This window comes from Buceros rhinoceros, unplaced genomic scaffold (genome assembly GCF_000710305.1).
Source record: "Buceros rhinoceros silvestris isolate BGI_N320 unplaced genomic scaffold, ASM71030v1 scaffold35950, whole genome shotgun sequence".
Classification (NCBI taxonomy): Eukaryota; Metazoa; Chordata; class Aves; order Bucerotiformes; family Bucerotidae; genus Buceros; species Buceros rhinoceros.
Genome location: NW_010392043.1, coordinates 16,725 through 32,197, shown reverse-complemented (window position 1 = coordinate 32,197; position 15,473 = coordinate 16,725). Strand labels below are relative to the sequence as shown.

The window sequence follows — 15,473 nt, the reverse complement described above, 5'->3', positions numbered from 1 at the left end:
CCTGGCAGGGCAGCCCCGGGGCGGGCAGGCCGGGCCCGGGCGGTTCGCGGCTCTCTGGGCACAGCCGAGGTTTAGGGGGTCTGAAAAACTGCGGGTTTACAATATGCAGGAAAAGTACTTTGTGAAAACACTCCAGTTTCCATTATTTCCTTGGTATTTTCTGCACTGGTCTTGCCCTTCTCGTGAGCAGCCTTGGCCCATGTCCGCTGTCTGTCCGCAGCGCACTGCATTTTCCGTAGATTGTAATTTGTAGGCTGTCAGGGAGCCACTGGCTTTCTCTGGGGCTGTTAATTAGGACTGACCTTCACTGAGTAAGTTGTCAAAACAAAAGAAGTAACTGGAGAACTTTAAGGCTCTTTTTCAATCCATGCGAGGTTCATACTTGGTGTTTATGCAACACATAATACATCTGCCTGTGCATACTCCGGCAGGGATTAACTGTGACAGGAATGAAACCTGCTTGAAGAGTTAGCAATTTCCTATTAACTCGAGTCCTCCTGTCATCTCCAGGAGCGTAATTCAAAGGGTTGTGTTGCCCATGTGCCCTCTGATTCTCAATCTGCTGTCTCAGTACATTAAAACATATGATATAACTGCCCCGCTGGGCTTTTCAGTGACTTGTTGTTTCTCAAAATTAATTTGTCTGAATCCATTTTTTCTTTTTAAAAGCTGTTCCTGGGATCAACGTATCTTACTGCATATTCATAAGCTGTTGCCCCCGTCCCTGTACCAGGTAACTATTTATATTTCATCAAAAATGCCGTGAGAAATGCTATCCTCTGACTTTAGGTGTCTCAGTGTTAATTGCTTTATGAAAAAATTGGCATCAAATATATAAAAATTATATATATATAATTATATACATGTAAAAATATATTATTAAATGGTTCTATAACCTGAAAAGGGGAGAAAAACCTGCTTAAGAACACTTATGAAAGTGTTAGAGCTGACACTGTAATTCAGAAGTCTCTTGACAACCTGGCATAGTAACAGATGTTTATTTGATTATTTACAGTTGAAGAAATATTTTTGGGATTGGAGTGTATCTATGGAGACGGTTATGAAGTGAGGACCAGTTTAAAAAGGAGAGTAGCTTGTTAGGAGTAACGCCCTTGAGTCCATAACTTCCGTTGGCGGCCTTGGCATTTAGCAAACTGGCTTTGGCTTAAGCCTTAACACGTTTCACTTCCTAATACTTTTCATAGCGGCCTCTCAGATTCCCGGCTTCCACCCACCTTTCTCCTGGTCATCATCCCATGAGCCCTTAGAGACCGTACAGCCCAGTGAAATGAGTCTCCAGTCCTAAAAAATACGGGCTTTAGTCATCAGAAAGTTAGGTGGAAGCTTCCCTGGCTCTGAGTGCTCTTAGGGCTTGAGTTGTTGAAGCTTTCCCAGCTCAGTCAAAGGCTTTTTGTTTTGTGCCTGTGGTTTCAGAGCACCCAAGTATTTTATTTCTTCCCAGGTGCTAAATACGTTCATAGCTTTTTCTGTCATGGTGTAGCTTAGTTACTGGTCTTACAGATAAAGGTCTTTTTATGCTGTGATATCAGTAAAATGATAATGCAGCAGAACTTTCTGTGTGGCAACATAATGGGCCTGACTGTATCAGGCAGCAGCCTCTTCACTTGCACTGGTTCAACCTTCTCTTTCTCTTGCTTTCAGCAATGGCAGCTTCTAGCAGCAGCAGTGAGGAGGAGCGTAGTCTTCGAGAATGTGAACTTTACGTCCAAAAACACAACATCCAGCAGCTTCTGAAGGATTGCATTGTACAGCTGTGTACAGTGAGACCTGAACGACCCATGGGCTTCCTCAGAGAGTACTTTGAGAGACTGGAGAAGGTAAAAAATACAGCATGGGAGGGAAGGGGAGTGGGACAGCCTTTATTTACATCATCTCTTTGTGATTTAGAGGCTAAGCTTTAGATGTGACTGTGGTTTGTATTGTAACTGATGCTATAGGGAAGCAAACCCTATTTTCCAGTGTTTTTTGCCAGTTGGTGGCAGAATAACAGCATCTCTGTTGTAACAGAGCATGTTGGACAGAGCTGAAGCTGACAAGGAGACTTGCCCTCTGGGATGCTGTAAGCCCCGTCTGTTGCTTGCTCACAGAGAGCATATACGCCTGTGTCTGCAGTGAGATGATAACCATGGCCTCTGACACTGGTCAGACACTGGCGATAGGCATTTGGTTCCTTATGTTGAGACAAAAGGTTTACAGTAATTTGGGGGGAGCCCAGAAGCGGTCGGCCAGTGGCAGTTATCCAGGCTGAGCTGGAGTCAAAGGGAAGGATTTGCATTCCAGATCTCCAGGAGAGCAGGCCTGATCCTGCCTTCTCTTGGGAGCTCGGCGGTGGTGGTTTGCTTTGTTGTTTGTCCTCAAGGTCTCTTTGATGGTTTTGCTGTTGTTGTTGGGAGCATTCTGGGATCTTGGAAATGGAAAGCATTTTGTCATCTCAGTGCTCGTTTTTGAAACAGTGATTTCACATCCTTTTGAACTGTGCATTTCGTGTATTGATATCTGAGCAGGTGGAAAAAGAAGGGAAGAGGGGAGGTTCTAAAGGCTAATGCAGAGGAGAGGTTAGATACGATGACTCTCTTCAGAGTGCACAACCAGTAAATAAAATAGCTGGGACCTCGTGCAGCAGTTGTTTGCTTTCACTTCTTGTCGTGTATGGGAAGTATGTCTTGTTCGAGCTAGTTCCTAATTGCTGATATAAAGAAGAAAGTAATTAACAGTAGAGATCATAAATACATGGAGTGGAAATTGCCCTTTAAGGGAAGCAAGGTAGATCCTAGAAAATGACCACAAGCTGCAAACTAACCTCCTGTAACTGGCAAAGTATTTGAGGAACGTTTTGCTGATAAAATGAACAAGAACTCTATAATATATCTGACTTTCTTGAGCACGCTCCCTTTGAGACAATACCAGCAGCAAAACAGCTAGTAATCAGGTTCTTGCAAGTTCATTGCCCCTCCCTGTTTCCAAGCTCCTTCCCCATCCAAAATTCTAAGTACTGATAGATTGATAATTTAAAAAATATCACCACAAGTGTTGATGTATAAAACTTTACACAGTGATCTGCATTACTGCACATGGAACGAACCGTAAACCAGTCCACACGCAGGGATGTAAAATAGGAGTATCTGGATGCTTTTGTGTCATGGACTTGTGGTTGACGTGCAGTGTTTAAGATTAAAGGAAACTTCATTTGTTTTTAGCAAGCCAAATCTAGCTCTGAACTGAACCTGTGTGTCCCAGAGTAACTCTCACTGAGTAACTCTTGGTGATTTTATTCTGGTGAAAACGGGCTCTCTATATACGGCCAGCCCACAAGGAAGCTGAAAATACAACTGGTTAGGTAATGTTTTTTCCCCTTAAATTACTCTTAAGATTTTGGTCAGGGTCTTTTATGGGTTGTGTTTGGATGGGTTAGACATGCCCACTCGTGCAGCTACAGCTATGAGTGAAACCGTGGTGTTTTTCTTCTTGAATTCAAAAACTGCTACAGCTTTCTGTAGGTAATTTCACCATTTGGTCTAATGGATTGGAAGTAGTTTGACCAGGTAACATGGTACTTTCGTAACTATCACGTTACCGAACAGTGACCATCTTGTGCTGCGTTAGTGAACGCCTCTGACATCCCTGTGTGGAGAATACAGATGCTAAGTGCTGTTATTAACCAGTTCTAACCCGGTGCTGAGCTCTGGTAGAGCAAAAATGTTTGAAGCAGAAGCTGCTTCTGATGTCTGTTATGCCCTTAATAAACCAGAGCAACTTTTCAGTGTGCTTTCTAAGTCTGTTCGTCTGTTAGACTGGATGAAATCAGGGCTGACATACAGTGGTTTTTTTTTTTTTTTGAATCGGCCATCTTGTGCTGCGTTAGTGAACGCCTCTGACATCCCTGTGTGGAGAATACAGATGCTAAGTGCTGTTATTAACCAGCTCTAACCCGGTGCTGAGCTCTGGTAGAGCAAAAATGTTTGAAGCAGAAGCTGCTTCTGATGTCTGTTATGCCCTTAATAAACCAGAGCAACTTTTCAGTGTGCTTTCTAAGTCTGTTCGTCTGTTAGACTGGATGAAATCAGGGCTGACATACAGTGGTTTTTTTTTTTTTTGAGATCGATTGTTGAAAACCTCATTTAAAACTAAAGTGAGGTCACTATTTTCTCCCTAGTTATCTTGACAACTCATCTCTTCCACAGCACACACGCATAGAGCTGACTCACTGTTGTGTTAGTAAAATATGTTGAAGACATTTGATGTGCTTTTGAAATTATGTTCAGAAACATTAAAATTACCTCCTGGCTGAGACCATTTCTGGTGTAATGACAATTACTGGGTGCCAGACTATATGGTGTAAAACATAATTCTGAAATTGTGAAGACTGTTTTCAGTAGGTTATAGACTTCAACATGAGTATGTGAAGTCTCATCACTTTAGTATTTCTTATAATAATTTAAATGGACTTCAGTATTTCTTACTTGTCAGGAGAAACAAAACTTACATTTACTAGTCTCTGTCACCAAAAACTTCAAACTGCTTCATCAGCTGAAAGCCCAGGATCAACACTTGATGGAGTAAATTGGCTAATTTTAGTACTAAACCTTTTTAAAACCCTGGTAATGGTTATACTGGTCAGTACAGAGCACAGTGAATGCTTTTGTCCAGTATGTGTTTAATTTGAGGAGCTTCTAAACCTGAACAAACACATTTCCTCACTAACAAACACCGGCTAAACTCTGAGGTAACAGCTGCCACACTTTCTTCAGCTCCTAGTGTGCTTTTTCTCTGATCTGCTGGTGTAGTACGTGTGGCTTGGTATCCGAAGTTATAAACGGTGTATTTTAGAGATGAACCGGTGAAGAGCTACTGCTGTGGAGCCAGTGCCATGGTAGCGTGTCACTTAGCCCAGGGCACAGCGTGATCTTGCTGTGTGTGATGTGAATAGATGGAGATTTGTCTGATTCAGGGCTAATCTTCTTCTGGGTGAGGGTGTATCAGACAGCTTTGAATCGGTGGGATGCTTTAACCTAATGTATTATCTTACACCCCTGTAAGTAGCTCCTGTGTCCATGCTCTGCCTTACACACCTCTTTGTAATGCACTAATGCTGCATCTCAGACCAGGCAGAAGTGGCTAGCTGTACGTTTTCAGTTCCCTTGTTCCTTGTGTGGGCCGTTGCCCCAGAGAGCCCCATGCTGAGCAGGGTTTGATACAAGCTCCCTTGCTAAATGCTGCTAAAGTGCTTCTCAAAGTCTCTGAAAGTTATAGCATCTCAAGAGTTCATATTTTATGTGATACTGGAAAAAAATCAGCAGCTGGGTTCACTTAAAGTGTCAGGTTTTTGTATGGGTTAATTCTTCCATATGTGAGTGAACGGTGTGTTTCTGTGGGTGGTGGTACTGTTCATAGAGAGGCAGTTAAAACCAAACTTACTACTGCTCCGCCTATTTTTAACTTTATCTCTGTTGAGACTTGTTTCTCTAAAATCAAGAGAAACAAGGTTTTAAATACGTTTTGCTCCCATCCTTTTGAAATGTAGCACTATTTTATCAATGGGCAGAAGGCAGGAAGTGAAATGTAATTCTGCGGGTGAGAGCTTGCCCTGTGGCTCTCCGAGCGGTGTACATGTGAACTCGTGGTGGTGATCCAATGTCCTCTCCTCACAGCGCTGCTGTTATACTTAGCCCCTGCCCACCTCCAGAGCGCAGCGGGGCAGCCAGCAGCCCAGCTGGGCAGGGCACTTCCATCAAGGACACTGGGACAAGCCCAGCGTCCGAAAGTGCCGGGAGCTCTCAGGGAACATATGACTCCTTGTTCTGAGGCATGTCCCAAACCCGTTACTGCTGGGAAAGCCATCTGAGCAGTTATGACGCAAATGCTCTGGCTCAAAGAGCAGCCTTTTTGTTTTGGTTTTTTATCTGATTTTAGTTGATTAAGGTGAATATCCTGGTATGTAGAAGAGTCAAATTTCTGTGAGTCACATTAGTTAGACTTCATTTGATTGTAAGTGCTGATCTCCTACACCACCACCACGCTGCACAACAGGGAGCTGAGGGAAATAAGGAAAACATGTGATGTCATGCAGAGTTGACAAATCTGTGGCTTGCAGCAAAGACCTCCTGTTTGGCCTCTAGCATCCTTCCTCCAGCTCTTTTGTAAGGGGTGTTCATGTTTCTTCCTCCTAAAATAACTGGTGGTTATTGAGTATCAAGTTGGTCTGTGACTTGACCTTGTTTCTAAAGCTTCTCGTGTAACATGGATTTCTGAGGAATTGCTCTTCTCTCTTTCACATCAAAAAAGGTTTTTAACATCTCGCAGCTGAGTGAGGGTGCTGCTGGGCTCAGCTGGGAAGATGTCTGCAGCACTTGCAGGACATCTTCATTGCCTGTTGAATTCACTAGTGGACAGCAGCATCAATGTGTTTATTATTCTTAATTTATTAAACTATTAATGTAACTGATGAAAATAAGCGCCACTGTGATGTGAATGTTATGAATGAATGGCATTTCCACCAGCTGTTTTGAAAGGCCTTTGATCTTGATTGCTGGGGTCTCCTGTTTGCCTTAACGCAGCGGTAATAGTACCCAGGAAGCTCCTTGGATTGGCAGGCGAAACTGGAACAGAATATGTAGTGGCTCTTTTGCTCGGCTGGATTGTGTGACACAAACATGTCTTCCTTCCTGTTTAGGAGGAAACAAAGCAGTTGTTGAATCAACAGAAGTCTGGTTCTCGCTCAGACTCACGGGAGGATGAAATCTCTCCCCCTCCTCCTATGAACCCTGTGGTTAAGGGGCGAAGAAGACGCGGGGCCATCAGTGCAGAAGTCTATACGGAAGAGGATGCTGCATCTTACGTTAGAAAGGTGCTCTGACTGTTAAACATGGCTAAAAATTGCATCTCTGATCCCAGAGTTCACCTTCTATCCAGGCTGTGGAATAACACTAAGCTCCTGTAGCCTCTGAAGTCTTGTGAGAACTACAAAAAGCAGACCTGTGTGTATAGCTGTTTATTTGGAGGTTAGAATAAACTGTCATGCAGTTAAACCATTTATGCATAACTTAGACTGGTTCCCTTTGAAGTAATACGTGTTTAGGCGTACATATGTATTATATACATTAGCAAAGTGCTTCCAGTTATTCAGCAGCTGCAACAACATTAGGTTTAGCCTAATGGCAGAGCAGTCTTGCTGCTATTCACAGGAAAACAGGGGTGGGACAGATACTTGCATTCTTGCAAAAAAACTTAGAAACTTAGCATGGAACGATGCTTCTGCAGCTGCATAGAACAACACAAGATTTTATTTACCTCCTGCACAAACGGGCTGTAAGCATTAACTGTGTTTGCTTTTAGATCTTTAGTGCTTGAGAGAAACAGGAAAAACTCAGCCAGTGTTTTGTAGCAATTGAATAATTTATTTACCCAGAGGAATGGAGAAATTTTTCCTCGAACAAAATGACCGGGTTACTCTTTCTGATTATATCCTAGGTTATTCCAAAAGATTATAAGACTATGGCTGCTTTGGCGAAAGCTATCGAGAAGAATGTGCTGTTTGCCCATCTTGATGATAACGAAAGGAGGTAGGAATAAATCCTTGTAGTCTTAAAGGAAGTGTCTCAAAGTGCAGGCTTGAGAAGAGCTGAATGTGTCATAATGTACAGAACTGCACAGCCTCTTCACAACGGTCAGTGTAACTGTACGGAGGCTGCAGAAGTCCTGGGGGGTTGGAGGTACTGACATGTGAGTGCAGGCATGGCAGTTGTCCAGGCATGTGTCTCATTTTGGTATCCTTCTCTTCAGTGACATCTTTGATGCGATGTTCCCCGTCACGTACATTGCAGGAGAGACTGTCATACAGCAAGGCAAGTGACAACGTTTGCACTGGTGATTGAGGTGGAGGTGGTGAGCAGACTGGCCTGGTGCTCTTGCTAGTTTTTTTCTGGGTTTTTTGAGGATAAAACCACTGTCTGGATGCACAGCTCATGCTGAAATGAGGAGTGGAGCAGCTGTAGGACAATGTGGTTTCATTGTGTATGTTCTCTGTTGGCAAGATTGTCACTCAGTGGTTCTGTAGAACACATTTTGTTAGTTTGTGGATCCGATCCACCTTCCCAGTAATCCTAGAAGTGCTGCTGATCTCCCGTGTACCAGTAGATGTCCTCTTTCCCAGGGCTGAGGAGTGCAAGATCAGCAAAACGGGGAATTTCACCCTGCGAGCTGTGTGAACATTTGTCTCTGCCCACCTGACTAGATTCTAAACCTCGCGGTGGGCAGAGACACCGGTTCTGTGGAAGGTATATCTTTGCAGAGCTCCACTCTGTTTTCAGTCTGTGTTCAATTTTTCTTTTTTCTTCTTTAGGTGATGAGGGTGATAACTTCTACGTTGTTGATCAAGGAGAAATGGATGTAAGCATTGTTGGGAGTTTATTAATGACGTGTTCATCCCCAGCAGAAGAACAGTCTGATATTTATAGCCCTCTTCTACAAGTCCTTCCCTTAGCAGCTTTTTGCGTAATAAGTTCTTACTTGTGGAAGCTTCTTTTCCTTTGGAGCCTCTTTGCTCCTGAACAGCTCTGTCTGGCTGCACAGACTGAGTTGTGTCAGGATTGAAAATGAATGGTTCAGGCACCAACACAGTGCTAATGCTTTACCAGGGCAGGGTGGAGACTGGCTGAGGTGCGGGACAGGCTTTGAGACTGAGGAGGCCTTCTATTTTCCAGTCCAGCTAATTCATTGTTTTCTCTGACAGAGGCACTTTTGAGATTTTATTTCCTACCAAAGAGTCTCAGGAGTCTACGTGTGGGGTCTCTGTGCATGCCACGTGGAAGAGAGACCCTTTGTTGATGACAATAAAAATTTGGGCTAGGGTTGGCTGTGACGTGTTGATGAAACCCTGAAATGGTCAACTCTGACTGTACGGATGTGAGAATTTCCCTATGTTTCTGGGGTGGCAGAAGCTGCATGTCGTCTCTGATCAGCTCACAATACGCTGTGGGCCTTGGCTTACCCCATGCTCTGCCTTTCAGGTCTATGTGAACAGCGAGTGGGCAACCAGCGTTGGTGAAGGTGGAAGCTTTGGAGAACTTGCCCTTATATATGGAACTCCCCGCGCTGCCACTGTCAAAGCAAAGACGAACGTGAAGTTGTGGGGCATCGACAGAGATAGCTACAGAAGGATCCTGATGGTGGGTGTTTCTCTAGCGGAGGTGTGGCTTATGCTGTTGACTGCGTGCATAACCTGGAATTATGCTTTTGGTTGTACTGTTCACTCCACTTGCAGTGGTCATTTGACCTTCTCTCTGTGCCTGCTGTTTTTTGGAGTTATTTATCCAAATTCCTGCTCTAGCTTGAAATCAGGAGGCTGAACATGCAGCATGTGTTCATCAGGCCTAGAGCTGCATTAGTGAACAGAACAATACCAATGCAGTGTTAAACTGGACTAAAACCATAACACGTACTGAGGAACTGGCTGGATACTTGGTCTCTGCTCTGCATTCAACTTGCTGTTTGTCAGTAGAGGGCATGAACAACAGTTCTAACTAACGTGAGCAGGAGCGGTGACTTTGAGGTTATACAGTTCGAATGCACTTTAGAAACATGAAGGCTGGAGTAAATGCCAAGGACTTTATGGATGTTGAACTCTGAAATATTACTGAAATAATTAAATTTGAAAACACTGAATCCTGTGGGTTTGGGGTCTGTAAGACAGGACGTCGTGTGTCTGGTAAAATTTATTTTTGTCTTGAGTTTTATTTGAAGCCTCATAAAACGTGAGGCAGAAAGAAAACTTACTTTGTGTTACTTTTTTTTTTTGTAGGGGAGTACTTTGAGAAAGAGAAAAATGTATGAGGAATTCCTTAGTAAAGTATCTATATTGGGTAAGTGAGAAGACTTGTTCGGAAGTGGACTAAGTTGCCATATTGTAATAAAGCTGTTACCCAGCACTAGTGTGATTGCAGGCTGTTGTGGTGATCCGTTAGAACTGATTCCAAAGCCTCTGCTGCTCTTCTGCATTGTTCGGAAATTATTCTCATTCAGGTCTTGATATCCGATGTACAAATGTAGCCAGAAATAGGTTGACCTCTGTAATAAAAATGTAATTTGTGCCTTAAAAAGATACTCTGTTAATGAACTATTAACTCTGCAGAATCTCTGGACAAGTGGGAGCGTCTCACTGTGGCTGACGCATGGAAGTGGACTAAGTTGCCATATTGTAATAAAGCTGTTACCCAGCACTAGTGTGATTGCAGGCTGTTGTGGTGATCCGTTAGAACTGATTCCAAAGCCTCTGCTGCTCTTCTGCATTGTTCGGAAATTATTCTCATTCAGGTCTTGATATCCGATGTACAAATGTAGCCAGAAATAGGTTGACCTCTGTAATAAAAATGTAATTTGTGCCTTAAAAAGATACTCTGTTAACGAACTATTAACTCTGCAGAATCTCTGGACAAGTGGGAGCGTCTCACCGTGGCTGACGCATTGGAACCGGTACAGTTTGAGGATGGGCAAAAGATTGTGGTCCAGGGAGAGCCAGGAGATGAGTTCTTCATTATCTTGGAGGTACGTAAGGACAAAACGAAAAGCAGAACTTTGCTGCTTTTTTTAATGTGGATTATTCTGGTGAAACAAGAAATGTAAGAATGTCCTTGTAGAGAATTCCTAAAGAAAGATAATCTTGCTGGACAGGCAGAAGCTTATAGTTAGTTTTTTTTTTTCTTTCCTGGAAGTTCTGTTTGTAAAGTAACAAGTTTCTGGCTGAAACCAGTTTGTCTCTTTCGGAGGAGTAGAGACTTGTTCTAGAGAGCTACTGGTGTCTTGCTAGTGGTATCATTGTCTTCTGTCTGGGTTGGTTTGGGTGGGGTTTTTTTGCTAGTCATACCATAATAGCCTTATGAGGAGGAAATTGGAGCTGTGGATAGGTAAATACTTGCACTGAGAGGAGGGAGGACCAGCTGCCTCTACAGAGCAGCCTGGTGAACTGCACAAGGACCATGAAGTGGGTTTTTGAGGCTGAGACCTCATAACAGTTATTTCTGCAAACAGCCGCTTCCTTGTGGAACTGAATGTTTCAAGTGATGCTGGAAATTCCAGTTGTGCCGTTGCTGTGGTTTATTGCAGGGCACAGCTGCAGTGTTACAGCGTCGATCAGAAAATGAAGAATTTGTTGAAGTGGGCAGACTGGGACCTTCTGATTATTTTGGTGAGTTACATAGTGACAATTGTGATTCCGTGCACCACTGTCACCAGTTACCTGTGCTGTGTGGATGGCTGCTGTGGACGATGGTGATGGGATGGATTTCTCTCTGCTGGTTTGGCTGATGCCTGTGGTGTCGCTGGGTGTTCAGGTGCACACACGTGTCACAGTGATGTGATCATTCTGGGGTACTTCAATTTAGAAGGCTCCTGGTGGTGGTTTCATCTGACCTCCCTACTCTGAGCAGATCTAACTTTGAAATTGCATCGTGGTTGTCAGGGCTGTGCCCAGTTGAGTCTCTTGTGTCTCCAGGGATGGAGATCCCCCTGCCTCCCTGGGCAGTTTTTCTCTGTTTAACCAGTTTGTGGTGGTTTTTTTTTGTTTGTTTGTTTATGCCTGGCAAGAATTTCCTGTTCTGTGACTTGTTGCTTTCTCTCTGCCTTTTGCTGTCCAGAGAGCAGTCTAGTTTTGTCTTTATAATGACTTGTTATGTAGCTGAAGACAGTAATAAGATTCCCTCCTTAGCTTCTTCCTCTCCAGGTCAGACACCCTGCAGTTTGGAGGTAAAGCCAGCAATCTGTTCAGCACCCGCTATTTAATGTTTGAAAAATTCCCTCTCAAAAAAAAAAAAAAAAAAAAAGCCTGACTCTTTTCTCATGTGTAAGGTAGATCCTCTCTCCTTATTACTCTTTCTCAGAATCCTCCTGGTTGTCTGTTCAGTTTTTCAGCATTGTAGATGATGTAATCAGCAAATACTCTGATGTGCTCAAAGGTGCACTAACAGTACTGATCTGACCAGAGGTCTGCTCAGCTCAAGATCTCGTACTGGATTTTTGATCTGTGTATGTCATGTCAGTCTCTCAATATTCCCCTTGATACGTACTCTTGAGTTTCCCACTCCTAAACTAAACGTTAACTCTGCCACTGTGTTCAGGTGCAGCAGATCTGTTCCCCCAGGGGTTTAACTCTCCCTTAGAACCTGCTTACTCCTTTGCAAGCCTGTCTTGGAGGCCAGTGAGTTCAAGGTTAACTGGGCACAAAGGAGAAGTTTTTCTCATTGCTTTTGAACATGCCTTCTGATAATGCAGGCAAACTTGTTCCCCAGGGAGCACTGAGTTCTTCCCTCAGTCCTGAACATGGAGATCACCAGCCCAACTGCTTATAAACAAACCAACCCCAAAGCTGATGCTGGGGTTTCTTCCACGCTTGTTGCTGGGAATGTTGGGGTAGCTCTTGTCACTGGTGGAAGCAAGGCTGTGTTAAACTTCATTTCCAAATTGGTTGTTTCACAGTTGAAATGAACTTTTGGCACCTACGTGCATAACCTGTGAAATGGGAATCCAGTGGGACTTGAAGCTGCTCACCTTCCACAGCCCTGTGGCAACATCAGGTTCTCGGTTCTGTCTGGCCATGGGTCAGAGGCTTCTGTCTGGTGCAAATGGTTTTTACTAAGATACCGTGGTCTTGTAGTCCTGAGTTTCTTAGAAATACCAGAATTGAACAGTAGCATACATTACCTATGAGAAAAATCACAACTTGGTGGCTAGGAAAATTATGTGGTTAATTGAGCCGTGACCTCTTCTCAGATAGAACCAGTGAAGAAAATCATTTTGGCCTTCTCCAGAGAGACTTGAATGTGGACAAGCTTTTTAATAAAAAAAATCAAAAAGTTTTTTCTATTCTCCCTTCATAGCTGCTTCTAATATAACTACCCAGATACTTGTTCTGATCAGTGTTAAAACCTGAATTCCTTCTGTTCCATCCCTGCAGCAGTTTGAAACACAACAGGGTAATTTCTTCGTCTCTTCTGCTCATTGATTTTTAATGCTGTTTGCGCTTTCCCGTTGCTCTAGGTGAAATCGCTCTGTTGATGAACCGTCCCCGTGCTGCCACAGTTGTTGCTCGTGGCCTGTTGAAATGTGTAAAGCTTGATCGACCCCGATTTGAACGTGTCCTGGGTCCGTGCTCGGATATTCTCAAGCGAAACATCCAGCAGTACAACAGTTTTGTATCGCTGTCTGTCTGAAACCTTCCTCCCTCCCTACCCAAATCATGCTTCACGAATGCAGACTGCTTTATTACCCTTGTGCAGAGCCACATTGCCACTGGCATTTGCAGCTTCCTGTCTGGTTAAAAAAGACAAAAAAAAAATTGCTTATCATGGCACTATTTTTAATTTAGAGCATATTAGTTCTGTGCTCTCTGTCCCATTAAATTAATAGAAAAAGTTCTATGGAGACGTTTGCTCTTATGGCTTCTCTCTGTGCAAGTGTCCAACTCAGGCGAACGCAGCCGTGCTTCAGCGAGGGAGAGATCTCCTGGCTCCCTGCCACTGCCATAGAGTAAGGAGGGAACAGTAGAGGGGGGGAAAATTTCTTTTAAAGGTATTTCTCAAATTGTTGGTCAGATTTTAAGGCCGTGGTCATCATCTGCTGTATTTCTTTTCAAATGAGAACTGCCCTTTGTAACTGAGCTTCTGGGGCTTGGGGTTTTCTGTTGTTTCATTTTCTGGGTACTGTAATCCTGGGTTCAGTCGAGAGGCATCAGCTGCTAAGAAGGCCACAGTTGGAATTTAACAGTGTAATTGTTCTGTGTCTGCTGGTTTAAGATTGCTTGGTTATGTTCTTGTCAAGTGTAAAAGCTTCCAAGGTTACTAGTTCTGGTGAACTACTGCAGTTGTTACTTCATTTACTGACTTGCCGCAACTGGGTTTTTTTCTTGTGCTAGACAGGCCATTTGAAACTCTTCCTGTTCACAGGGGCAAGAACCAAACGTTACAGAAAATGCCTGACTGGGGTCTCTAGTGCACAGATTGGTGTAGGAACAGTGCAGCTGCCCAGCTGTTAGTAATGTCCGAGTACTTAGACTGGTGTAGAACTTGGCAGCGAATGTTTTATTTTCCCTGTGACTCTGGCTTGCTTTGTATTTCTCAGTTGACTTTTAAAAAAAAAAAAAAATTATCACAATCTGTTACCAGGGAAAATAATCATTGAGTATTTGTGGACAGCATCAGTTGCAGGTGGCAGGACAGCTGGTCTCTAGACGCCATCACTCTTGGTAGAGAGTGAGGCAGAAACAGTGAATGTTTGAACTTTCCTGCAACACTCGGTTATTAAGTTTTTTTTAAAATTGGTCAATTCATAATTTTTGAAACAGTTACTGACAAATCTAGTTCCAGTACAAAAGGTGCATTCTCTTTCCTAGCTCATGGAATTCACCTGCCATATTTCATACTCACTCTTTCTGTTTTTTTCAAGTTCACTATGTTGCAGAGTCTTAAATGTATTTCAGTATTTACCCGCTTTGTGTCCCATTACCCTGTGTGCACCTCCACGTCCCAGCAGTTTTTACTGAATTCCACGGTTCAATAATGGTAGGCAATTTTTAAGGTTTCCTTTAAACTGTAGTGTATCTCAAGTAGCGTAGGTTTGTATTGGGGAGTGACAGCAAGCAGTTTGCATCCGTTGTGCAACTACTACCGATGGAGCCCTCGTTTTATTTCCTTTCTGAGGTGAGACGGATTCCAATTCAACAGCCTTTCGCCCAGGCATGGAGATAATCAGGGTCTGCTCTTATAAAATAATCCTGAGGGCATCAAGCCTTTACAAAAGGCTTCAGGGTATTTCTGAACCTGGAATCCCGAAAATGGGATTTAACCGCTTGGGGTTTGAGTTCTCTGTTCAGAAGATGCTGCGCAGAGGATTTCTGCCAGAGTCCTTAAGGAGTAAGGAAACGCCACCACCTTTTTGGTTTCTACTTTTTTTTTTTGGTAAAACTGTTTTCTTAAGCTTCAATCTATCCAGGTTCTTTTCTTCATGTGTGTTTTTTGTGTTACTTCAAAGCACCAAAAACTGCGTAAACTAGTTAGAGCTCCACACGAAAATGCACATTTTTTTTATATAAGGCTTTCTAATCCAGTTTCACTACTGCATCTTTCTAGCTTGCTGTTTACTCCCTTTTGTAGTTTTACCTACAAGATTTTAAGATAAATCAGCTTAGTCTGAGTCAAATATTATTCACAGTTATAGCTTTACCTTTGTGTGCAATTGAAATATGTTTGAAACCACAATTGGCATAGTTTTGCCTTAGCTAACGTTCAGGGCTTTAGAAGGAACTCTTTGCTAGTCCACCTTTAGCGAATTTACGAGTCTATCGCCCTAGAAAGCTATAGTCAACCAGAGGACCAGTTTTGTATTGTTACCTGACGATATAAGTCTGATTTACTGTATGTGCTAATATATACTATTATATTCCTTTTGTTATAGATTGTCTTAATGGC

General features: G+C 43.1%; 1 protein-coding gene across 1 annotated transcript; it reads left to right on the top strand.

Moving 5' to 3' along the window:
* The first annotated feature begins 1,664 nt into the window (after positions 1-1,664).
* On the top strand, positions 1,665-13,344 carry PRKAR1A (protein kinase, cAMP-dependent, regulatory, type I, alpha). Its single transcript, XM_010143719.1, has 10 exons — positions 1,665-1,838; positions 6,692-6,865; positions 7,489-7,580; positions 7,801-7,862; positions 8,360-8,406; positions 9,027-9,185; positions 9,818-9,878; positions 10,439-10,560; positions 11,119-11,200; positions 13,048-13,344. Exons 1-10 carry the CDS (start codon positions 1,665-1,667, stop codon positions 13,218-13,220), a joined length of 1,146 nt encoding a protein of 381 aa, XP_010142021.1. The 3' UTR covers positions 13,221-13,344.
* Positions 13,345-15,473: the final 2,129 nt, after the last annotated feature.

Coding starts and splice junctions, on each gene's coding strand:
- PRKAR1A (XM_010143719.1), top strand. CDS start 1,665: ATGGCAGCTTCTAGCAGCAGCAGTGAGGAGGAGCGTAGTCTTCGAGAA. Junction 7,581..7,800: donor CTTGATGATAACGAAAGGAG/GTAGGAATAAAT, acceptor CCTTCTCTTCAG/TGACATCTTTGATGCGATGT. Junction 11,201..13,047: donor GGGACCTTCTGATTATTTTG/GTGAGTTACATA, acceptor CCGTTGCTCTAG/GTGAAATCGCTCTGTTGATG.